Below are 26,976 nucleotides of genomic sequence, written 5' to 3'. Positions count from 1 at the left end.
CTCCCTTACTGAAATGGCAGAAGCACACCCATCTTAAACATTCGCCGGCGAGACTTAATTCGCAGCAGGTGTGCAACAAAAGTCTCGCCGACACAACCCCGGCCACGGTCCTGTAGCTCCCTCTACAGGCCGGACGCTGCATGTCCCCCCACAAAAATGTTTCTTATAAGCAGTTTGTGTACATTGAGTTTTTGATTAATAGTGCATTAATAGTGAAATCGGATGCTGATTGATTATGTGTGCGAAAGTAATTAACAGAGAAGTCAATGCAAAGGATGATCGGAAAACAAGACATAACAAGGTTCATGGAATCAAATATATATTTATTGTAGGGCTGTACAGATTATTCGATCTATCGAATCTATTCTATTACAACCCTTCTTATACATAGTCCCCCTATTTCACCAAAAGTATTGGCTTAACACATGTCTGGTTAGTCAGATGTGTTCCGTCACATAATTTGTCCAAGTATAGAGTGCTGTCAATGTCTAGTATTGATTCTAGGTTTAAGGACCAAAGAGACATCAATGAAAGTCAAGGAAGCCATTTTGTTAAAGTGGATTTGGGCCTTCTGTGGGTGGGGGTATTGAGGGTTGGCTGGGAACCTCCTTTTTAGTGCTACTGTACACCTCCACCTCACACAGAGTAAGGTACTTATTTTCCCCTGGGAGAATGACAGTGACGTAGCGCCCCTCCATCTCCTTACATAGGAAATCCATGGTCTGTCCCTCTCTCATTTCGGAGATCACGGCACACCTGTTGGACACACACACACACACACACACACACACACACACACACACACACACACACACACACACACATTCATTCACAGCTGTTAGAGGACACACTTGTTTCTGTGCCAACTTATTTCAGTCAAATTAGCTGAAACACAAAAACATACTGTTACATTTACCACTATAGTTTTATGTTTAACCCCACCCTTCATGAGTCATGATTAGGGCCATGTGTTTTGAGTGGTCAGGTAAAACTTCAGGCCCTGGTCAACTTATCCTCTCACAGTGGGTTGTTGGCGCCATCTAAGTCGTTTCCAACTCGGATCTCGGCCCCGTTGATCCTCTCGTGACAGCAGTCCCCTCTGTTGGTGATGGTGACAGTGGTGACGTTATACACGTCCAGCAGGTCCACTCTCCACCAGGGGTCAGTCTCTGCCTTGGTGTGGGTGCAGGAGCCAGCGTGGTACAGTGGGGTTCGCTTCCTGTCGATGGCGTTGTCAGCAGCAGTGCGGATGTTATACTGGGATGATTGGCTTGCTGACCCAGCAGAGGCTAGGTTCTCTGGGACACATATGAGGAAATTATTTGTGAATTTGTATCATATGTTTTTTTTATTTTGTAGTATTTGATGTAGTATTTACTCATATTGATGTAGTATTTACTCTGAAGTAATCCATGAGTTATAATTATGTAATTACCTATCATGCAGTTTCTAAAGGGTTAGGGTTAGGGTTCTATTCTCATTTCCTTGGCATCACCTTACACACGCAAATGTGCAAATCCATTATTATTCCTATTAAGTTACTAAGGATATTTTTTCCTTTTTTATTTATATTTCCTATTGATGATCTGATAAGACTATGATAAAGTGGATGAATTGATAATATGGGTGGGGTATGATGATTCATACAGTAGATACAGCATAGTTACAGACAGTGGGGAACTTGTCTAGTGTAGTAATAGGGACATACTGTACTGTGGTAAAACTGTTGGTTTGGTAGACAGTGGTTGTTCCTTACCAGGTACTGTATCAACTTGACACTGTGTCTCAAAGGTGTCCTCAGGATAAAATACATCTGCCTCTGTGTGCATTTGATTAAGTCTCTCTCCCACTGTGGACAAAAAAAGGAAACAAGACGTAATGAAGTGAATGCAATAGCAAGGTTGGAAATACTCTACATACATTAAAGTTCATATCCATCCAATTTAAGATATGGGCACATAACATGGATTTTCTTTATGCAAAGACCTCAAGTTATGAATTGGCACATCATAAATTGACTGAGTTTAACTTGCAGAATTTGTGTTACCGAATGTAATCCTTATCGATGCTTAGCAACACACATCAGTAAAAAGACCCACAGTTAAGGCCTGATATGATGACCACTATGGATTCTGGTTTTCCATATACACACCATGTAAGGGCTCTGCATGCACCTCCACCTCACAGACAGACAGGAACTTGTAGCAGCCTGGGCGGATGATGTTGACGTACCGCCCCTCCATTCTGTTGCACTGGAAGGTGACTGAGTCCCCAGCCGGTATGGAGGAGATCACGGCACACCTGGCACATCGGTTAGAGTGCAGAGATCAAGCAGTGATAATTCCTAGTCTTTTTCATGTTTTATTAAGTGAACGACAGGCAAGAAGGAGAGACGGTTATGTCAGAAGGGACCAGAATTTAATCCCACGCATGCAGACACAGGCATACAGTATGTGTTTGATTTGGTGTCACTAACCGCTAGACCAGTGGTTTCGCTGTAGTGGTGGTGGTGGTAATGCTACTGCAAGGTTAGGTCTATATGGATGGTTGTTTTGTTTATGGGGTTAGTTATTTGTTAGTGATTCTGAAGTAGTCCTTGAGTGATACTAGTATGTGTGATGATAGGATTTCAGCAAGCATATGGTTTTCCACCACCATACTACCTGTGTTGGTCATATAATAATACTTAAGCAGCACCAGGTTGGCAGTAGTTTGTTTCTGGTAGCACTGTATTGATGATGTAAAGTACTGTAGTAGTACTGCATTGGTAGTATCATCTTATAAACTTCTTCTGCTCAGCGTACTTTGGGTTGCTGTTGCCGTTATTCTCCAAACTGTTTCCGATGAGGATCTCAGCCCCGTCCAGCCTCCACGCACAGCAGTCCTCGCGGTTGGTGACGGTGACGGAGGTGACTCTGTGGACTGCCAGCAGGTCCACCCTCCACCAGGGGTCACTCTGGAGCCGAGTGTGGGTGCAGGAGCCAGAGAGGTACTCTGTGTCCAGTCGACCGTCGATGGCATTCTCAGCGTTGGTCAAACTGTTCAGTTGGGACGATTGGGTGGCTCTGCCCATCAGCGCCACGTTCCTTTCTGCCAGAGGACAATAGGGTATGGGTGGCACACTTTTCTCTACACTGATTCAATGATTCAGTTACATCAGATTTACAGATTTCATACAACAAAGTTTCCTGAAAGAACATCACTTCTGCCCCTTACCACTAGCCCATTTTGTCTCACTTCCTTATGCACTATTCTGAGAATATGGCCCAATCCCAAACCAATTACTTGCCTTAATCTATAGACCAGGGGTGTCAAAGATACAATAGACATGGGGTGTACAATGATAAGATTTAGTTCTAACCTTCAGATGCCCACAGATGAACCCGTCTTGAAAATAAGGCATTTGTTGAGTTTGAGTAGGCTACTGTAACACTGTAATATTGAGCTCTGCGGATATTAGGCATTGTGTGTAGGCTGAGTATAGGCTACAGTCATATTGAGTATTGTAATAATATGAGGTGCCGGTGTGCACAGCAGTGGACATTTTTTTAGTTTTTTTTTCTGGTCCATCTGAGGTTGCACTTGGTCCAAAACGACCAAAACAAGTGTCTAGTCCACTCCTGTTGAATCCCTCTTGTGTATCCTAAACTCTCCTTAAACTACCAGAGGGAAAATATGACCTATAACTCATCAAGAATGTAGGGCATAGGGACATAGCATTGATAGCATTGTTTGGAATTGGGCCTATGATTGGGTGGCTGTGGGTATAACTTACCTCTACTAATGGCAGGTTGTCTCAGCAGCCGAAGAGGCTCCCATAGCCAAGCAAAATATGGGTTGGGGACTGTTGCAGAGGTTTCTGAGTTAAGCACTAGTGAAAGGAGCAATATGTTAATATTTGTGTTTCCTGGAAACGACCTGCACTGGATTACTGAAAGAATGGAGCTCATACCTGGATGAAATGTGCTTGCATGGACCTCCACCTCACACAAAGTAAGGTATTTATTTCTTCCTGGAAGCAGAATGTTAACGTAGCGCCCCTCCATCCCACCACATGGAAACGTCCTGGTTTGGCCCAAAGGGATGTACGGAATCACAGCACACCTGCAGACAGAGGCCTCATGAGTTGGACGCTAAAACATGGAAGGTTAGGGTTGGTCTTGTCTCTGTATAGTCTCATATAGTTGTGTAACAGGGATTACTTACAGTGGGTTGCTATTGCCATTGTTCACCAGGGATTCACCAACGTGGATCTCTGCTCCACTGATCCTGTCAGAGCAGCAATCCCCTCTGTTGGTAACACTGACGAAGGTGACGTTGTGAGTCTTCCTCAGGTCCACTTGCCACCAGGGGTCAATCTCTGCGTTTGTGTGGCTGCAGGACCCCTCCATATATGTATTTTCCTTGTTCCTGTCGATAGCATTGCTGGCATTTCCATATTCATCCCACTGTGATGACTGTTTGGCTTTTCCGTCAGTGGCTGCATTCTCTTGATATGGTAAATGAAGAACAGGCAGTGAAAAGGCAGTACATTATTGGCATATTATTGGAATATTAGCATCTCTGTATTACAATGGCCTGAGGCTACCAACACGAATGCCAGAATGTGTTAATTGGTGTGGTTGTTAACAAAATTACCTCAAAAGCGAGTCACCCGAATGTTTTGATTTTAAACTCAGACGGGATTTAGAACTCTGTGATTAACTGCAACAGTGATAAAAAATATGTACCATTTAGTGTCTTGTAGTCTGGGCATAATATGTCTTCTTGCCCTCTCATCGTATCCTGCATCCTCCTCTCTATAAGAGACATCATACAGTCATAAGAAAGTCACAGCAGGCACCACATATATGCTGAGAATCAGTTTAGAAACAGTCAGATGAACTCATCGATACTATTTTTTTGTCTCTGCGTGCAGTTCAAAGTTAGTTCTGGAGCCATTGCTAAATTAATGGAAGTCTACAGGAACAACTAGCTAGCTCCTATCAAAAGCAGGGACAAACCTTCTAACTTATCCAAATCTGGGGGGGGTTAGCACATTCTCTATGTAATTTATTACATGTACATACAGTGCCCTGCGTAAGTAATGGGAAAGTGAAGCATTTTTTTTATCCTTTGGGTCTGTACTCCAGAAATTTGGAGACAATTAACAAACACTTACTATAAGGTTACAGTAGAGATTCTCAGCTTTTATTTGAGGGTATTTGTGTACATATTGGTTTCACCAATTCTAAACTACAACACTTCATGTACATATTCCTCCTATCTCAGGGCACCAAATGTAATGGGACAATTGGCTTGACAGGTGTGTTTCATTTGTGCAAGCATAAGAGAGCTGTTAATGTCTATTATTGATTCTAAGCTTTGCGTTTGCCTTTGGAGTCTGCTATCGGTGTCTGTCAACATGAGGACCAAAGAGATGTCAATGAAAGTCAAGGAAGCCATTATTAGGCTGTAAAATCTGAAAAAATCTGAAACATACAGTAGCCAATACCTTGCTAGGCTTGCCAAAATCAACAGTTTGGAACACCATTCGAAATAAAAGAAAGCACTGATGAGCACAGCAATCACAAACGGTCTGGTAGGCCAAGGAAGACTTCTACAGTGGATGACCAAAGAATGCTCACCAAGAAAAAACCCAAGCCGAACGAAAGAGACTTCACTGCATGGTGCAAACCACTAGTTACCCTCAAAAGGATGGTCAGGTTATGGTTTGCAAAAAAGTACCTACAAATCTTGCAGATGTTTGGAAAACGTATTGTGTACAGATAAGATGAATATTAGGATGTACCAGAGTGATTGTAAGTAGAGTTTTGGTTCTCTGAAATAGAGGGGACTATGTATAAAAAGTGTCATTCCTACAGTGTCCTCAAATACCATAAAATAAAAGCTGAGAATCTCTACTTTAACCTCACAGTAATTGTTTGATTACATATTAAAATCTCTAGAGTATAGAGCCAAAAGAAGCAAAAAATGCTTCATTGTCCTATTATTTATGCAGGGCAATGTATTAAATGATATTATACTGGATACTTTGATTCTAGCTGTTTTAGAAGCAATTCCCTGCTTTTGAGAGGGGTTAGGTAATTGTTTAGGCATTTAGCAATGTCTCCGTAATTACCTTCAAACTAGACAGATACATAAAAATGAAATCGATTAATTCATCTGACACCGAAAAATTTAATTGCCAAATTGTTGAACTCTATCCCTTTACAGCCACAATCTGCAATTTGTGAAGCTGTTTTTCAACTCATTACTGACTTGACGTGCCAACAACTTCAATGCAAAACATGTTTAAAACTCAGTTAACACGTCAATAAGAATAGTAACTGTATCCAGTACTATACATACCTGAGTCTTCCTTGGCTTTGGAGGAGAGATATCCATCTATATATATATATATATATATATATATATATATATATATATATATATATATGAAAGGACAACATTATTAAAGAGGAACTGAAGCAAAAAAAAAAACTTTTCCTGTTGAAAATGGTTTATGTGGCCTCGTGGTAGTCATATACATAAATTCCAGGCCCAAAATTGACAAAAAAACTAACATAAACTCATATTCAGTAGGTTGGTGCTGAATTGTAACGTCCTGATTCACCCTGAGCAATTTTGAAGGTTGATGTTTTGGCTGTTACATCAAACCACACCTCCAAGAAACAAGTCTCTTGTATTTTTTGAAAATGATGAGGAGGGAAATCAAGGGTAAGTCGACTAGTGCAGTGTCCTCTTTAAAAAATTATTCTAACTCAAACCTAAAAGGGTTCCTGAGGAAGAACCCTTTGAAAAAACATTTTTGGTTCCATGTGCAATATCAGGGTCTTTACTGATGATGCAAGGCTGAGGACAGTAATAACAATGTACTGACTTGTTTTTAAGTTTTGAAAATGATGTTATACTCACCGAGGTGGCGACCCACATTAACCTTCACCTCACAAAGTGACAGGTATTTATCACAACCTGGCAAGAAGATGTTCACATAGCGACCCTCCATCCCTCTGCAGTGAAAGGTCATGTCCTCCCACGCCGGATATGAGGAGATCACAGCGCACCTGGAGAGGATGAGCCAAACACAAGTCATCCAGCTGGACAAGCACTCCTGACAGGATACATCTTTAGTCGTTTTTTATTAGAACACTCTTGATATTCCTCATACTGTACCTAATATTGTTTTTTTTCTTTATGCAAAAATATGGAGATGATTTTTCATCAACACAATAACGCTGATGTGAGTTTTCTTAATCAGTTCCCATGTCAAATATCAACTGTGCTCTATGTATGAAATGTAACATTTTGGAAATACTGTAAGTGGCTTCTCACAGTGGATTGTTGTTGCCGTTGTTCTCCAGTGAGTTTCCAATGCGGATCTCGGCTCCGTCGATCATGTCTGGATTCATGTCTTCCATGTCTTCCATGTTGGTGACTGTTACAGACGTGATGTTGTAAGCCTGCTCCAAGTCCACCCTCCACCATGGGTTGGCTTGGGTCTTTGTGCGGCTGCATGATCTGTCATTGTACCAGGAGAGGCGTTTTCCATCTACGGCATTGCCGGCGTTCCCCATGTAGTTGTACTGTGATGATTGGTTCGCTGCTTTTCCAAAAGCCAGGTTGTCTAGAGTGAAATAAAGTAGGTAACATTTTACTTAGAGCATATCGTTATAATAGTGAATTATAAGAATTGTTTTAAACATGTATGACTGCATTAGAATGTTTTCATAATTTGATAATGATACATATTTTCAGATACCACATTCAAAATCAAACTGGACCTCAAATGAAGAATAAATGCCAGAAAAAGCTTTTGAAAGTGTCCAAAACCATATAAACCTAAAACAATGTATGTGTGTCACTGACCTGCGTTGTATGAACATTTGTTCATATGGGTGATCATGGCTAAAAACAGTCAGTGGGGTTTACCACACAGAAAGGAAACACCAGACAAGTTCCTATGTTACTCAATGATATTCACAAGTCTCATTGCCCTCTCTAAAAAATACATCTACAGAAGAATTATTAATTAATTATTAATTAATTAATTAATTAATTAATTATTATTATTATTATTGAATATGGGCAGTGTGTGTGTGTGTGTGTGTGTGTGTGTGTGTGTGTGTGTGTGTGTGTGTGTGTGTGTGTGTGTGTGTGTGTGTGTGTGTGTGTGGTGTTATGCAGCATCATTTAATACGGAAACCAGAGTTGTATAACCTTGCTTCGCATGTGCAAACATTTTGTTTTAGCTAATGAATTTGGGAATAATATTTTGAGAAATCAACGCAAACCTGTAAGAAACAAGACTGATGGAAATTGGCTGTGCAAATATCACGTGTACCCCAGGCCACGTGATAACATATTTTTATTTGATATTTGAGACGTGTATACTGGTAAAGTAACATGGCTAATATGACTACTCGCTAATATAGCTAAAAATCGATTTTTGAAAATACATCTTCTAACCTGCACATTTTTTCACAATGTCTCTGTTTCTGGGATGATGGGGTGAATGAAACCGGGATGACGGCCAAACTCATTTGAATGTCACTCAACAACCGTAGGATTACATCAAGTGACCTGCAAAAAGAATGGCAAACGGCAGCTGGGGTGAAGTGCACGGTGAGGACGGTTCGAAACAGGCTCCTAGGGGCAGGGCTGAAGTGCCACGCTAGAAAAAAGCCCTTCATCAAGGAGAAGCAAAGATGAGCCAGACTGAGGTTTGCAAAAGACCATAAGGATTGGACCGTAGAGGACTGGAGTAAGGCCATCTTCTCTGATGAGTCCAATTTTCAGCTTTGCCCAACACCTGGTCATCTAATGGTTAGATGGAGACCTTTCTCGCACCTACTGTGAAATTTGGTGGAGGATCGGTGATGATTTGGGGGTACTTCAGCAAGGCTGGAATCTGGCAGATTTGTCTTTGTGAAGGACGCATGAATCAAGCCACGTACAAAGTTGTCCTGGAAGAAAACTTGCTTCCTTCTGCTCTGACAGTGTTCCTCAACTCTGAGGATTGGTTTTTCCAGCAGGACAATGCTCCATGCCACACAGCCAGGTCAATCAAGGTGTGGATGGAGGACCACCAGATCAAGACCCTATCATGGCCAGCCCAATCTCCGGACCTGAACCCCATTGAAAACCTCTGGAATGTGATCAAGAGGAAGATGGATTGTCACAAGCCATCAAACAAAGCCGAGCTGCTTGAATTTTTGCACCAGGAGTGGCATAAAGTCACCCAACAGCAATGTGAAAGACTGGTGGAGAGCATGCCAAGACGCATAAAAGCTGTGATTGTAAATCAGGGTTATTCCACCAAATATTGATTTCTGAACTCTTCCTAAGTAAAAGCATTAGTATTGTGTTGCTTAAAAATGAATATGAACTTGTTTTCTTTGCATTATTCAAGATCTGAAAACACTGCATCTTTTTTGTTATTTTGACCAGTTGTCATTTTCTGCAAATAAATGCTCTAAATGACAATATTTTTATTTGGAATTTGGGAGAAATGTTGTCAGTAGTTTAGTTTAAAAAATTTAATTTTACTCAAACACATATCTATAAATAGTAAAACCAGAGAAACTGATAATTTTGCAGTGGTCTCTTAATTTTTTCCAGAGCTGTATAAACAATTTTCATGTCAGTTTTGCAGTGCTAAATGTTGGTTTGGGTGTCTCCAGTGACGTTCCACTTTACCAGTGTATTATCACTTAAATCAGTGAGGGTGGAATCCTAACTTGATATCCACAAGCGTAAATTGGATCACCGCTCAAATTTCCCATTGACTTCAATACCAGATTGAAACAAATGTCAGATCTCGAGTTAGGATTCCACCCTGAACGTGTGGATGTAGAAATCTGAAAATCTTTAAAGAGCGTGTGTTGTACCAGATACATTCCATTAACTCCAGTTGTGTACTACAGAAAACATTTCATGACCAATGAGTGATTTAGACAACATATGAGCAATGAAGTGAAGTAAATAACCAGGCCAAGCATGTAAGTACATTTCCGGACAGTTATGTTCGTTTTGATTTGTGACAATGACCATGTTTAACACAGATTAGCAATAATGCTAGTCAATGGGTCTATGCAATTATGATGTATATGTATACATGTCACCCCTATTTCTTGATTTATGTGGAAAACATAAGTATGCGGGATCCATATGGGCTTACCTGTATCTGGATTAATTAAATCCTGTTCTGAAGCTTCTGTTGGTGTAACGGCTGTATAAAGGACACAATGAGATATATGTATATATTGGATGAGCAGTCAACACCAATAGAGAGGAACTTCAAAAAAGACAGGATATCATTATTGAACCAAAATCACACATTGTCAACTCTAAGATGGTCTAGTGTGTCCTACACCATATGCTATACAGTTGTGGCCAATTCTGTTGGCTCCCTCAGATTTTTTTGCTTTCTGCAAACAATAGCCCTGCAATTCGACTTGCTCTGACCAAGCCTCGAACTTTTTTGAAATTCTGTAAGTGGCTTCTCACAGTGGATTGTTGTTGCCGTTGTTCTCCAGTGAGTTTCCAAAGCGGATCTCGGCTCCGTCGATCATGTCTGGATTCATGTCGACCTCTGGCTTGCCAACACACGTGACCATCTCCTCAAATACCTGACGTTAACCAGCTATGTTATTGAAAAGATAGCAATTCAACAGCGCGGGTGGGGGTATTTGAACTTGAACTGACAATTTTCTCCATGCTTTCCATTCTTCAACTGCAAACCACTCCAATTCCTTCAACCAGGTGCTGTTTTCAGAATTCACCATAGGTTTTCGATGGGATTTAGAGCAGGAATCATTGCTGGCCATTCCAGAGTTGTTCAGTGTTTCATTTTGAACAGTTCCTGGTTGCTTTTGGATGGATGTTTGGATGTATGTATGTTTGGGGTCGTTGTCCTTCTGGATGGTCCCTGACATTGACGGGGACCCAGACACTGGTTGAACGTTTTGTTCTGAAATGCCCTGAACAAACATGTTCAAGGCCTTCAGTTCCAGAGGCAGCAGTGAAAGCCCACTACATTATCGTACCATAACCTCTAATTTTGTATCCAGAGCTCTTTGGCAATGCAGATCAGCGCTATGTTTACTGATGACCAAATAAAGTATTTAAAAAAAAAAAGAAAATCTGTCTTGTCAAGTTATTTGTACAATTGTACATTAAATTATAAACATGGGAAGAACAAACATTTGTTGAATTTGTACTCATTTTTTAAGAAACAGCAAACAATCTGAGGGTGCCAACAGAAGTACTAACATATAGATGAAACCACAGTACCAATACCAAATACATGAGGAATGTGGGCATCATCTACATTTTTGTGGGAATCATCTACATTTTAGAGTCTTTTTAGATCATTTGGAATTTAGGTTCTCCGTTAGATTAACAAATGTCATGGGACATCAACTGATGCCACAATTAACACCAATTTGAGGTCTGAAAACCTCTGGAAAACTGTGATTGGATCAAACTTAAAAGTTGTCAATGTATTTATCATGTTTAGGTCCATACCAGCAGGAGTAGGATAAGCATTCACCTCCACCTCACACAGAGTCAGGTACTGCTTGTACCCCCGGAGGAACACATTGATGTAGCGTCCCTGCATCCCATTGCATTGAAATGTGGTGGAGCCCCCTGCTGGAATGGAGGAGATCACAGCACACCTGGATGGAATATCAAGATGAATTACTGGGAGGAGGTGCAGACAGACCTCTCAGCCTCATGTTGTCCAAAGGCTCTTATTCAGCAAGCTAAAGATGGCAACAGCATCTGGGGAGGGTCTTTCGCAGTTGTCGGCACTAATAATCTCTGTAATAAAGCATCATTACCTCAAACAATGAGACAAAACAACGTTATATTTTCTGTTATGATAAAATTATGATCAGTGCGCAGATAAGTCATATTCTTCCTAATTTAATGGCTAAATATCATTAATTTAAATGGTCATTAAAGTAGTACTGATCAAGTAAAGTATACACAGAAATAATTTTCAAGTATATTGATATTTTGGCACCATACTTATGGTGGACTAATGAGAAAGGTACTCCTTTAATCAGCAGAATAAATCCATGTGTCTTTAATTATGAAATGAAGCTATTTTGGCGACAAATGTCATACCTGGGATTACTGTTGCCATTGTTTTCCAGGGTGTTTCCGATGCGTATCTCAGCCCCGTTGATTCTCTCAGGGAGAGAGTCTCTGTTGGTGATGGTGATAGAAGTGACTGTATACATGCCTATTAGGTCAACTCTCCACCAGGGGTTGGTCTCTCCCTTAGTGTGGGAGCAAGAGCCCTTGTAATAATTGGACTGCCGTCTTCCATCAATGGCATTTATAGGGGCACCAGTCACCACTGAGTAAGTAGATGACTGGTCTGCTCTGCCCCTCATAGCAACATTCACTGTGAGACAAAATGGAAAAAAAGAGTTGGTGAAAAATTCAAAAGAGATTGAGAAGAACAATCTTTGTTATATTTTGAGTTACAAAGTGTAGCCCAAAAATGTCTGGAGGACTGGGTCTCCAGTGTACCTGTCTATAAAAACAAAGAAGGATGAGAGGTCTGAAATTATGTTTTTTGTTGTTGTGGCGAGGCTCATCTGTGAACTAACAATTCTCCATTTAAAATCTCATAGAAAACGATGAAATGAAGTCGATGTGGAAAAGAATTTACCTAAAGTAGCATCTCCTTCAGAGCACCGTCCAATTCCCAGAATTCCAAGCAGGAACAGTAAAATAGCTCCTCTCATCGTTCTTATAGAGAAAAGGAGTGATGTTAACATTTGCTGCCTCCGTATTATACACGTCACATCAAAATGTAATTATTAATTTGAAGACCAATTACAGTACAAAGAAACTCATATTTCTTGTTAATGAGGAAGTAGTTACTGTACCAGCTGATTAGTATACTAGTGGTTGTCCAAAATGGTAGATTTGAAAGGAAAATACAAATAAGGATGAGAATTTTTTTATTTTTTTTAAATTGCAAAATAATTACATATTACAATTACAAATAATACAAAATAAAAAACTCTATGGTCACAAAATCGAGTGATCTTAGCAAACCATCTGTATGATTACCACATGTTTGAAAAACATATAGCACAGTATTGCCATCACTGCCCAAATGAACTTACTCTTGCAGCACTTGACGTGCACGCACTTGCAGCATGCAATGTGCATGTAACAGATTCTGTTCGGTTTTCAACCAGTTTTCTACAATTACAGATTTTTCTGTTCTGTTTAAAAATTGTGTTATTTTGGTTATGGGAGATTAGCACAGATAAAATATGTGAAGCATTCTCCTACATTTAGAAAAATATGAAATGATTAATACTGAATTGGTTATAAATGCATGAACTTACCGTGTCAGTATTTCTATGCTCTGCATTGGTGGGGACGAACTTAGCTCTGAGAGGAAGGGGCCACTGACCTCTGAGCAAAGGACCTTTCTTGTTTGTAAAGGACCAACAACTCTTTGCTTTTCAAAAAAGGCAAACAAGAATGTACCATGTCTTATCACAGCTGTTACTGTCAAGAAAGAAGCCACAAAGAGAGCAGAGTCACATTTAGTGGTCATACCCCAGCTATTTCCATGCTTTAGTATTGAACTGTTTTGTTAAAGCAGTCTTGGTAGATTTGATGTTGATCTGCTTTTGTGTGTGTGTGTGTGTGTGTGCTTGGAGAAGGGGGGGGGGGATCTTCTCTGGTGGTGAACTTGGCGATGAGAAGCATCTTTACATTTTTCTCAGTAAGACCTCTTCTGTGCTGAGTCAACAGTTTCTGGTACTGTGGAAAGAGTTTCTCAACATCCACAGAGGTGGTGGGGAGCCATGGATAAAGAAAAGCAATGTGGGCAAGAACTGCTTTGCTGCCCACCAGTCCACGGCTCTCACCTCTCTGGCATCAGTTTTGTCTCTTCAGATACCTCACTCAGGGCACATTGTCCTTTCTTTTCTTTCTGGACCTTTCCACTCGTGCTCGGTCTCATGCTGTTTACAGTGCTCTCCATAAGTAATGGAAAGAGAAAGCATTTTGTCTTCTTTTAGCTCTATGCTCTGTCCATATAGAAAATACCACCAACACACCAATAATTGTGGGCAAAATCATTAGCGATCAGGGAATGTAATTGCATGGTAATTTCATTATTATCATATATACTCTATATATATATATAAACATTTATCATAGTATGTTCATCACTACCCTAATGAACTTACTCTACATTGCACACAATATAACAGGTAACAGGTTCATCTTATGATGATTGATGTACAGATGATTCACTTAATTTAGACAAATGTACTTGTTATAAGCTTTGAATAAAGGCATCTGCTAAATGTCAAAAATGTGAATGTAAATGTCAATTGTTCTGCTCTCAACCAGTCAATTGTTTATATCTTACGCTAGTTAATGGAAGATAAGCACAGATTTAAAATATTGAATACTGAATAGGTTATAAATGCTTGAACTTACTGTGTCTGTTTTTTAATGCTCTGCATTGATGGTCATTTGTTCTTATAGGGTTCTTATAAGAGCAAAAGCTCAGCTAAAAGGTCAGTCGAACTTAATTCTGACAAAAAACGAGAGAATGATTTACTCAAAAATGGCATTCAAGACTATGTCATTGAACTTCTTATCAAAGCTGTTACTGTCCACAAAGAGAGCAGTGTCACATGAATAATAACATACCCCATTTTCCATGTTTGGGTTAGGGTTATGTGGGTTGTGTGTACCTACAGTAATATATAATAATATGGCTGTGATTGCACCATAACCATGACAACATAAATATCAACAAGTTGAAGCAAGTTGGTATTGCAAGTAAAGCTATTTTGGCTAGTTTATTGAGCAGAGCTTGTTTTTTTATTTTTTTTATTTCATTGACTTTTACCCCGCAAAGTCATTGACCCCGCAAGTGGCATCAATATTTTTCTTCACCTGTTACATCATTCCAGTACACAAAGCCACAAGTTACAGTCATACAAATAGAATTCTCATATGGCTAGATAAAAGGTACATAAAAGAAAGTGCCAGTTTTTAGGGGATAGGCCTGTGTTCTTATCAACAGTTTTTGATTAATAGTGCATCAAATAAAGCTGATTGATCATGTGTAAGAAGCCATTAACAGGGAGGTCAACGCAAAGAAAAAAATGCTAACAAGATTCATGGAATCAAATATTTATTGACACCAATTCAGTACCACCCATTGCGAAGCCTACAATACCTTATGAAGGTGTCATGAAGTCCGAGATGGCCACATGTATATTGGCTTATTTTGAGCCAACTGAGGGTGGGGGCATTGAGGGATGGTTGGGATCTTTCTATTTAGTCTGACTGTACACCTCACACAGAGTAAGGTACTTATTTTCCCCTGGGAGAATGACAGTGATGTCTGTGGCTCAGTGTGGTCCTCTATGGCTCAGTTGGTAGAGCATGGTGCTAACAATGCTTAGGTTGTGGGTTTGATTCCTGTTGGGACCATATATACTGAAATGTATGCAATATATAAAAATAAATAATACATACAAAAAAGGGAGCAAAAGAAAGGAAAACACAAAAAAGAGTATGATTTCAGATGTACATTAAGGGGTACTGAAGTCATCAGAGTTGAGTTCATCCACACATTAGAGGAAAGGCTGCCATGTTGAGTGAACTTTAATGTTGAGCCTCTGACTGTGTAGCTGATCTTTTCCAGTTTAAGAAATTGCATCACTTCTCTTACCTAGTGAGTAGATGTTGGAGGGGAGCACTCTTTCCATTATGAGGCGTATATTTCCAAGTATAAGGCGCCTGGCCAGTAGAGTGGCAAAAGCAATAAGATTACTTATTAGGTTCTTGTTAAGAATAATATCTTGTGTTACTATCCTGAATAGTGCAGTAAAAGCTGAGGGTTCTATGGGCTTATTAATTACCTTAGTGAGCCAAACCAGCCATGTCAAATATAGACTACCAACATTTTGAAAGTTTGGGGCAGTCCCAGAACATATGAATAAGGGTGGCAGGAGCCTTTCTACAATGGTCACATGTAGGGTCCAGGTCAGGTTTAATTTGTGACAATTTATCCTTGGACCAGTGAAAACGGTGGACTATCTTAAATTGAATAACAGCATGCCTCATACAGATTGAGGATCCCCCTCCCATTGGCCCTTGAGGGGGCTCAGGGAGCTGTTATTATATGTTTTCAACAACACATATACCAAACCTATAATACCTAAACCATTTGGATGAATCTCAACAATAAAGTCTAGGAGTGAATCCGGGGGCTGTGAGGGGAACAGGCTCAAATTGGAGGATATAAATCTGGATATAAATCACTTCCATAAATTTGTAAGTGTCTAAAAAAAAATTATCTCGGGATACAGAATTTCTGCAACAACTTTTTTTTTTTTTATAAATCCTGTCTGATCGGGTGAAATAATGAAGGGAAGAACTGTCTCAAGGCAACGGGCAGGCAATTTGGCAAGGATTTTACTGTCCATGTTAAGTAAAGAAATTGGGCGATAAAAGCTGCATTCTCGTGGTACTTTGTCTTTTTTTAATATGAGTGACATTGAAGTGAGCGGTCTCAAATCTTTTTGACCAAGGGAAGTTAGTTTGATCTGACTCCAGTGGAACAAAAGATGATTCAGAGGCTCTCTAACTTGCGTAACTCGCCAAATATAATGAACACAATCAGTTTATAGTCGGAGTTACATGCTATATGTCGAAAGTATCTCTCCCAATTATGAGATAGGATTCTATTTGCCGAAATCACAATGCTAGGAATGCCAACCGGACACCTGAACCGTATTGTGTGCTGACCACTGGATCATGCAAACACAAACTAATTGACTATAAAGATATATCTAGGCTTAACCAGGTCATTAAATATTCAAAGCAAAGTTCTAGCAGATTATCCTAGCATACAGATTCATCTGTTGCATTTTCAGACAAATGAGAGAAGCATAATCATCAATTGAGGAGATTTATTTAGACAAGAAATAATGTAAGCTATCCAGCTTAGTTTAAGTCATACAATCAAAAGTGTGAACACACAACATATAAAACAACAAACCTAGAAAAATAATCCAAAATAAGATTGTCTAGTAAGACAATATGTGCGAACTGACCTTTTATCAAATAGGGGAGACCTTCTGGCAAGTTGTTACAATGTTATGGATGGGAGTCGTGCTTCCTAGGTATCTCTGTCCTCCACTGTGCCCTCAATCACAAACTCATCACTAGCACCTGTGTGTAATTGTCACTCACGCTATATGTACCCTCACTTCCCTTCACTCCCTTCACCATTTGTTGGTCACTTCGTGATTGTAAGTGTGAACGTACTATTTTTGAGACTGTGATCTCCCCTTCAAGCATTGAGTCTGCATTTTTGTATCTTGTTTTGTCTACTCTTCGTAAGTAAAGATCCTTTTGTTTGGTACCGCTAACTACTTGCCCGCTTCCTTTTCTCTGCACTGCACCTGGGTCTGCTTACAACACCTAAACCTTACACAACAAAAGTATTCAATTCATAAACAGTGTTTTCCACAGGTAGTCAGCTGGTTCCCGAGGTAGTGGTGCGATAGCATTTCCATTCCAATTACCACTGTAATGAACTGATTGACCATTTGGCTGAATTTCTGTGGAATGTTATCAAAGATACATAACAAACTACTGGAAAAAAACATCACACAATAATGAAAATAACTACTCGTAAAACACACGTTAAAATAAGATAAACTATGACTATATACACACCTATCAAACATTCAAATGTCATAATAGAAACACCTAGGAGAAAAAGGGGTGTGTTGATTTAATCGCCAATAGGATGTCGGCTAGGTGTCCCTTCTGTAACACAATGAACCCAAAATACTTGTAAAGTGATTGCAGTTGATCAAGGCAATTCCTTTAGCCCACAAACACAGGTAGTAATTCATATGTAAACACATATAAATAGAATGTAGTGGTCATGAATTTAGTTAACAGCTGTATTTCCCATACTCATTATATTTTCAGACCAGTTCAATAATCAGCAATGCCGGTGGTTGGGTTGGGTTGGAGTTTCATAGCTAATGGTGCATTGTCAGAAATAATGGCTTTGTATTCACAATTCTGAGCCAATGGGAGTAGTTTGTTGCTTAAAAAGATGTAGTATATGTGTGAGAATGTCTTGTGGACGGCTGAGAAGAAGGAATATTCTCAGGCAACAGGATTTTGAAAACGCCAGACATCAGTCACACCATAGGTTTTGAGAAACAGCTGAACTGAAAGAGCAGCTTTAGAGAGTGGAATCACTTTAGCCAAGCTATGGTCCAAATCAGGAGACAGCACACACTTCATATCGCCACCCAGTATAAGGTGTTGTGAGTTCAGATCAGGCAATAGCAAGAAGAGGTTTGTGAAGAATTATCCAAATTCAGGGCATAGACACTGGCCAGGATAACTGGAGTATTATATAATCTGCCAGGGATAATGATAAAGGGGTCCATCGGGTCAGAGTCAACTCAGGACTCAGTAAAAGGTATATTCTTGCGAATTAGAACTGCTGCCTTCCTTGCTTTGTACTGTAAATGTGAATGGTAAGACTGACCAAACCATCTGCCCCTAAGACAGGGGTGTTTGGGGACATGCAGATTGGTCTACTGAAGGAAAGCTATATCAACAATTAATTGATTCAAATGTGTCATTACCCTCTTACGTTTCACTTGATGATTAAGTCCCTTGACATTCCAGCTGACAAAAGAGACAGTGCAGATGTTGGGACCCACCATGTGTGACCATTGGAGACATACTCAGAAATGGAAGAAAAATGTTTGAGAGTTATACCCTTTGTAGCAGCCTTCTCCACCTCCACCAAGGCTCACGGAGTGTAGCAGACTTTGCCATAGAGTTGTCACATGTCGAGAGGGCCGGTCTACAGAGTTGGGAGAACCCAACTCACTCAGCAAGAACAGGATCAAAGGATGAGGGAGAGACGTTGCCTCTATTGTGGGTTATCAAGCCACTTCTGCTCAACCTGTCCAGAGCTCTCGGGAAAAGGACAGACTTGTCCGGGGGTGGGAGACCTGTGACAAGTCCTATCATTCCTCATTAGAGGTAGTGGTATGGGTAACAGTAGTGCTGATACTGATCGCCGTCAGACACAATAATAGTGGGACCAACTATATTGTTTACCAGTGTTCTAGTACATGTGAAAAAAAAGAAGAATGCAGAGCAAAATAGCCTGTAAGACTAGAGTAACTCACTGGAATGTGTGTATTAGTTGTCAGCATAATCAAAGAAGCTGAGTAAAGCTACCAGTCCAGGCCCATCAAAATATCTTCACTTAAAATAAAGCAGTATGATAAAAATACTGTTATTTTAAATATTCTGCAGGAGCTCACCAAAACGCGACCTGCTCCATAGCTTTCTCCATGTGACTCCCTCTGATTGTTTTAATGTGAATGTATCACGTTATTATCAGCCCTGTACCTGCACGTGCAAATAATGACATTCAAGGACGTTTCCTGTTCATCATACTATTAGATGTAATTATCGCAGTTATTGATACAAAACGTCACATTATAAGACATAATTATCACAGTGATGATATGAAAGAAAGAATGCTTTGATTGGACCTGCAATCCAAACTTCACAGGTTTGAATCTGCTCATGGAAAAGTGCTAAACACAAAGTAATGAAAAAGCCAGGCTTATATGCTGGAGAGAAAATAAGACACAGGTGTCATTTTTCCTAAAAAATGAGGTGAACTAGGAAAATAAGAATAAGAGTCAAGACTGGCCTCTGGTGGCCAGTAGTCGAAGCAGTAGGAGTGAGATCCCTCATACAGCTAGCCTTCGCTGCATGCATGCTTTTTCCAGGATGCTCGCCTCAACAGTTACATCTTCGGCCACACACCAACTTTAGCCGTAGATGGAGCTAGCTGTCAACCGAGAGCTGACTGTGGGAGTAGGAGGATACCACCAGCACGATTATTGTGAGTAGCCTAAAGATTCTTGCTCTAGCCTATACTGAATTGTTATTATTGATCATTGATGGCTCTACAAAAGAGTGATCATTGTTCATTGACAGATATGATCATTGATATTCAGTATGAAGAAGAGAGCTAGAGAGTTCATGTTCAAGCATACACATCCATCAATTTAGATAGCCGTATAGATGTATCATTCTTTGGAATTCCCTATCAGTGAATTGTGGGAACAAGATGCTAAATCGAGGGAACAATTTATTAAATTGGGGGCGCGGTTTATTTAATTGGGGGAATTTAATGTTGTTTAACCTTTATTTTAGCTGGGAGTCCCATTGAGACCAAGGTCTCTTTTACAAGGGAGCATGCACACAGTTTATAGTAATACATATTACACATACAAAATTACAACATAATACACATACAATCAAGAAAAACAAACACATGTTTCAATAAACTTTTCAATCAAAACTTTAAACTGCGAACGAGTTGGGTAATTTATGTTTTAGAATTTCAGTAATGAGGTTAAGTAACATGGGAGTTTATGCAGTAAGGCTTTATACACAAAAAGGAAAGTAATGCAGAGATCTATGGGACTTTAACGATAAAGTGTATTTGATAAAGTATGCAATGATGAGTATTAAAATTATCACCTGTGATAAAGCGAAGTGTGCTATGGTAGATGGTGTCCAAAGATTTAAGAGTAGTGGCTGCTGCACTTCGGTAGATGACATCATCATAATCAAACACTGGCATGAAGGTTGATTGTACAATCCGCTGTCTGCTGTTCAGGGAAAGGCAAGATCTATTCCTGTCAAAGAAGCTCACCTTCAATCTTAGATTTTTAACAAGCTCCTCTGTATGTTTTCTGAACATCAATTCTTTGTCAAGCCAAATGCCCAGGTAATTATAAGCAGGGACACACTCAAAGGGGGCACCACCCAAAGTACATATGCATAAATCGGATACATTTTTCTGTGATTTGGTAAATAACATATAGTTTGGCTTTCCAGCATTAAGCCCCAACCTCAACCCAACAAATGCTCTCTGCAGGACAGCGAATGTAACTCTTAACTGTAATCGTCGGGGTAATAGCATAAACAACAGTGTTATTGGCATATAGGTTACAATTATTTCCAGATAATCCAATATTGATTTTATCTTTGTGGAACACCCATTGTTATGCCCAGAACTTGATTTAACACCATCAGTTAAGACACACTACGTTCTGTCTGTTAAATAATTTTCAAAGAATCTACATGAAGCCTGATCCAGGCCTATTTCAGACAACTTCTGAATGAGTAGGTAATGGTTAATAAATAAGGCAGCACCATGTTTTTTCTGATCTAGGAAATTTTTCACATCATCTAAGACAAGTGTAGCAGCTGAGACAGTGTTATGACCAGGTCTAAAGCCAGATTGGTGCACAATTATAATAGAATGGGAAGATAAAAAGGTTCTTAGTTGACAGTTGATCGGGGACTCTAATACTTTGGAAAGGCAAGATAGCTTGGATATTGGGCGGTAGTTATCTAGGTTGGAGGGGTCATCACCCTTATAGAGAGGGAACACATGGGTTTCCTTCCAAACCTCAGGGATAGTACCTGAGATAACAGTCAGATTAAATTACTCCTTAATCGGGGGGGGGGGGGCCAAGAGCTGCAATAGGCCTAGATCAAGCAAATCAGCCCCAATGGATTTTTTTTACATTGAAATATTAAACAGATTAGCATGCTTTTTTTTCTCCACCATGAGCTCTAAGGGGCTCCGTACGAAATAAAGTACAATGTTGAATGTGAATACAAATTCAAAAATAATTTCCTCATATATGTCCCAGAGAACCTCCGTACTGTAGCCTCTGCTGAGAGTGGGATAGACCATGGATTTCCCATGTAAGGAGATGGCATTCTGTCATTCTCCCAGGGGAAAATAAGTACCTCACTCTCTGTGAGGTGGAGGTTTAACAGTGGCACTGAAAAGGAAGACCCCAACCAACCCTCAAACGCCTCCAGGCGAACAAAAATCCCCCCAAAAAGGCCATTTTTACCACACAACATGTCCCTATTACTATAATGCTTAAGACAAGTTCCCCACTATCTCTAACCCAGCCATATTTCCAATTCATCCAGTTTATCTTTTCAGAACAAAAATCCCTAATCTTTAATGAAACAGGTTAAGAACTTTATTGTGAAGATATCACTTTATTTCACAGTGCATCAATGATTCACTTAGAAACTACATGATAGGCAATCACACAATAATAACCCATTAATGACTTACCGAGTAAATACTAGGTAAATACTAATGGAAACAGTACTGTAAAATAAAGTGCAACCAGGATATGAAAAACAAATTCACAAATATGTTCCTCCTTTGTGTCCTTAGAACCTCTGTTGCGTCAGCAAGCCAATCATCCCAGTACAACCACCTAGGTGCCGCCTTCAACGCCATCGACAGGAAGCGAACCTCGATATACTCTGCTGGCTCTTGCACCCACACTATGGCTCTTGCACCCACACACTGTCACCATCACCAACAGACTGCTGTCACGAGAGGATCAACGGGGCCGAGATCCGCGTAGGAAATGACTTAGATGGCGCCAACAACCCACTGTGAGAAGAGAAGTTGCGTTAAGGGGCTGACAGACTTGGCGCGGCAGCTCATACAGTGTACATTCAATAGGAGTAGGGCAGCAAAACACAGGCCGGTTTGCAAGTGCCGCGGTTCACGGTCCTCACTCCTGTGGGTGCCGCCACTTCCATTGCACGCTCACTTGTGGCTCACGGCACCTGGAGATTCAATTTCTTGGTTGGCAAGGATTTGAGAATGAGACAACTGGAATATCTGGGAATAAGTCTACATAGATGATAATTACAAATAAACTATATGCTAACCATAGTCATCTTAAATTATCTAAATTGACAAAAAACAAACACAGGTGAAACATCACAGGTGATAGTTTTTATTTTCTATTCATAAAGACACAAGATAATCATATAATCTGGCCCAAATCATACTCATGAAGGGTTGAGTTATACATAAAACTATAGCGGTAAATGTAATTGTTTTTATATAAGAAATATTGATACCATGTAAATATATTGATATATAGTAACATGATAACCTACAGTTGATGCAGTAGGAGATAACATGAATATAATATTTGTGTTAGCTTCATATTGATATTTTACATTTATTTACATTTATGGCATTTAGCAGACGCCTTTATCCAAAGCGACTTACAACAAATACATTTGTTTAAGTAAGTGAAGTAACTATCCAACAGTCATCATAAGACAAATTAATGTCTCACACCAGGGGCCATTGGCAGTCGTAATGCTAGAAGCCAATTTTTTATATATATATATATATATATAAGTCTGCAGGTAAACAAGTGTGTCCTCTCTAAGAGGCGTGTGTGTGTGTGTGTGTGTGTGTGTGTGTGTGTGTGTGTGTGTCTTCCAACAGGTGTGCCGTGATCTCCGAAATGAGAGAGGGACAGACCTTGGATTTCCCATGTAAGGAGATGGAGGGGCGCTACATCACTGTCATTCTCCCAGGGGAAAATAAGTACCATACTCTGTGTGAGGTGGAGGTGTACAGTGGTAATAAATAGAAATACCCCAACAATGCCCCCTCCCTCAGTATGCTCAAAATAAGCCAATATAAATGTGGCCATCTCAGACTTCATGACATCTTCATAAGATATTGCAGGCTTTGCAATGGGTGGTACTGAATTGGTGTCAATACATATTTCATTCCATTAATCTTTTATATATTATTTAAAAAGTATATATTTTTTTTCTTGCATTTGCCATTTGCTGGTTGACCTCCCTGTTAATGACTTCCCACACATGATCAATCAGCCTTATTTGAGGCACTGTTAATCAAAAAATCACAAACTGTTGATAAGAACATTTTATTTAAAAAATACAGACAATTAGAGCAGTATTAGAAAAGACATATTAACACTGTTAGTGTACCAGTGTAATCATTAAATTAGATCAATACCATGCAATAATTAATTATCTGGTTGTGTTTAGTCATGACTTAAAGGTGCAATATGTAGCTTTTTCTTTTTTTCTGAATCATAACTTATGATGAATTGGTAGTCTGTGACAGTGTGTGCACCTCCCCTTCTGCATGAATTAGCTTTTCCAAAATGTATTTTTTTTAAGGGAATGAGGGATTTAGCTAATATGAGTGTCTCTGCTGGCTGGCTCATTTCCTTGGTCATGTTTCCAAACTAAATAACAACTGCATTTCAACCACACAGGTCCTTAGCTAGTTTCAATGTCATGTAATTAAGACATTTGCTGGATAAAAATGTGAAAATGATTGACAGATGACAATGATTGACATAGCCTACTGTAAGGCCAGGTTTGAGTCCTTGTTATTCCAGGTTTATATGCACTGTGCGCAATAGCCCAGTAACAAGGTTACACTCCCAGAAACAATTAATAGGACACTTTACTCCTAAAGCAAAAACCCAAGATTGTATCCATAGAAAACCTCACACATTTTACAAGTTGCATTAATTAACTCAAACACCCCCAAAACAACATCTAGAGGTTATTTGGGGAAGCTTGGGGTTGTTAATTAGTAGGTGGACCTGAGACATGATGTATTGTTTCGATTATGTATTGTTTCGATAGGAGAGCTGTATTTTCATGTCATTGATAGAGAATAGGTGATTTTTTAATTAAGTGAAATAATATGGTAGGTGCCCAGGCTACCTTTGACCCCCAGCAACAATATACATGAACCCTAACCCTAATAGTGATGTGATTTCACTCTGGTTTAACTGAGGCACTACTGTGTGTATTGATTCAATAGTATATGTGTAAGCTAAGCAACCTGACATTCATATGAGGTCATGTTGCTGCTGAGTAAACTGACTTTGCCACAGCGGCATTGAAAGAGGAAAGTGTGGCATAGCATCAAAGAGCTGTTAAGAACAGAACAAAATCACTGTTTTCATTATGACTAATGTTTAGTCATCACAATAGACCGTGATGTAGTATCAAACCATGACATAGAAACACCTGATCCTCCCTCATATTCCTGCTTTCACTGACTCAACATACTTTGAAGAGGTCTTGTACAATATGTGTGGCTTGCAAAGGAGCGAAACCAACATCAAAGATACAAAACCTTTGCTGTCACACACCCAACCAAAGAAAATCATTTTTTTTTTTAATATGATGAGTTGGAGAGGAATAAGCTGATGAGATGGCCGTGATAGCATTCGATGGGTGCCATGGGATCTTTAATGACTTGGGAGTCGGTTTAACATCTCATCTGAAGGATGCAACCTCTCCAAGGTATTGGGGTACCTCGACCAGGAGGAGAGGAGTGCCACCTGCTGGTCCTCCAACATCACTTACAGCAGCCCGTTTTGGTCCCCCATGCAAGGATCAACCAAGGCATACCCTGCTTATCTTCCCAGACAAGCAAGCAGAGGGATTCAGGGTGGTATGGTTGTTGACATGGAGTTTACAGTGTTGGAAAATATTGCTGGTCATTTCAGATTCTTGAAGAACTCAGGATAGTGTGGACACAGACACTCAGGATAAAGAGAACACGTATTGGTGGTAGTGGGGCCACATGCATTCAGATCTTGTTCATCTCTCCCACTGTAGACGGATTTTGGTGTGCCAGCCTTGATTTAAATGTGTATACCTATTTACAGTTGAACGAGCACGCCTGGTAGACATCCTGAAGAAATCGCGCCCTTGCCATTTTTCAATTACTTTGCGATTGTACTGTGTCTCACACCTTGTCCTTTGTTAGGAATGATACTTAAAGAGAAGGACAGCAAAATGTTCTTTGAGTTTTGCGATAGGCCCATGATATTCAAACGTATGGTTAAAATTGATCATATGTTGCTTTAAAACTGTTAAATTATTTTACCGTTATTTTGTTGATACTCTATTCTCATTCTTCCTATGTGCATTAATGTGAGGTTGTGTGCTAGATAAAGCTTCTGTTAATACAGCACAACATAATCGTGACCAAGTTCTCCCATTTAATGTCTATTGTTCACACGCATCGTTAAAGAGACGTAGAGTGAGTCATCAGCTTCAGCTATTGGCCTGAGTGTAAACTCTTCCCAAGCCGATTTATCTGAACTTGAGGCACGGAAAAATAGCATTTTGGGTATTCTTAATGAATCTAGGATCCGATATGATCGATTGTCTGTCACATAGGGATGAGCAAAGCATTGTCGATCATTATTAACCATGAGATATCCTTTGGAGTCAAATATAACGTAATGTTAACTTGTGTTAGTTGGTCATGTGACCACTTGTGTTGAGTTCGATTCATCATGTTCATATCCATTAGAATTATTGGGAATTAATGTATCTCATTTTTGACCCGTCCTCTATTCTTCAGTGTTTTATTTTAAATTCTTCACCGCAGCTACTACTGTACTCACCACAGCCCAGCTGATCCCAGATAACACATATCTGTCTTTGTGCTGTCGGTCTCAGAGCAGAATATTGTTAATCGCTCACATTCTATTTCAAACGTCTACCCATCACATTGGTGCTGTGATCTGCGTGCGTCTTCCCCAGCAGGGGGTCAAAGGGGGGGTGAATGTATCAGAGATGATTGGGAATCACACTGTCATAAGGTAGCCCTGCCTGAGACATGTAAACATAAGTTTGGCCAGACGATCGGACCTTGAGGATGTGCTCTTGGCCTCATGGTAGATGCTAGTGTCTTCCATGGACTGTAGCAGACCCGGGTTTGATGACTACCACACAAATGTTGTTTTGGCTTTGTGTTTCGTTTGTACCATTACTGTAATGTGGTTTTGTAGGCCGACACACATGATTTGCCACATAAGGGGCAGATGTACAGTAGTCACGAGCCCCCTTCACTTGGACAAGAGACTCTTTTTAAATTGTATATTTGACTGTTAGAAGAGCAAGTATTTGAGTATTTCTATTTCTATTCTCATATCCATTCAACAAAACATCCATAGCCTGATCTGATTACCAACT

The 26,976-nt window shown here is 39.8% G+C and overlaps 2 protein-coding genes across 2 annotated transcripts; both read right to left on the bottom strand.

The window, feature by feature from the left end:
- Window positions 1–551: 551 nt before the first annotated feature.
- Window positions 552–1,442, bottom strand: LOC310811343 (fucolectin-like; the record flags this gene model as incomplete). Its single annotated transcript, XM_083679463.1, has 3 exons — window positions 552–756; window positions 1,022–1,298; window positions 1,436–1,442. The coding sequence occupies 3 exons, from the start codon at window positions 1,440–1,442 to the stop codon at window positions 552–554; spliced, it is 489 nt and encodes a 162-aa protein (XP_083535589.1).
- Window positions 1,443–2,123: 681 nt separating this feature from the next.
- On the bottom strand, window positions 2,124–7,577 carry LOC310811342 (uncharacterized protein; the record flags this gene model as incomplete). Its single annotated transcript, XM_083679462.1, has 7 exons — window positions 2,124–2,301; window positions 2,805–3,090; window positions 3,953–4,104; window positions 4,207–4,489; window positions 4,731–4,799; window positions 6,919–7,067; window positions 7,336–7,577. The coding sequence occupies 7 exons, from the start codon at window positions 7,575–7,577 to the stop codon at window positions 2,124–2,126; spliced, it is 1,359 nt and encodes a 452-aa protein (XP_083535588.1).
- Window positions 7,578–26,976: the final 19,399 nt, after the last annotated feature.

Source organism: Argentina silus (assembly GCF_951799395.1).
Source record: "Argentina silus genome assembly, chromosome: 10".
Lineage (NCBI taxonomy): Eukaryota > Metazoa > Chordata > Actinopteri > Argentiniformes > Argentinidae > Argentina > Argentina silus.
This window is presented reverse-complemented; position numbering and strand designations above follow the sequence as displayed.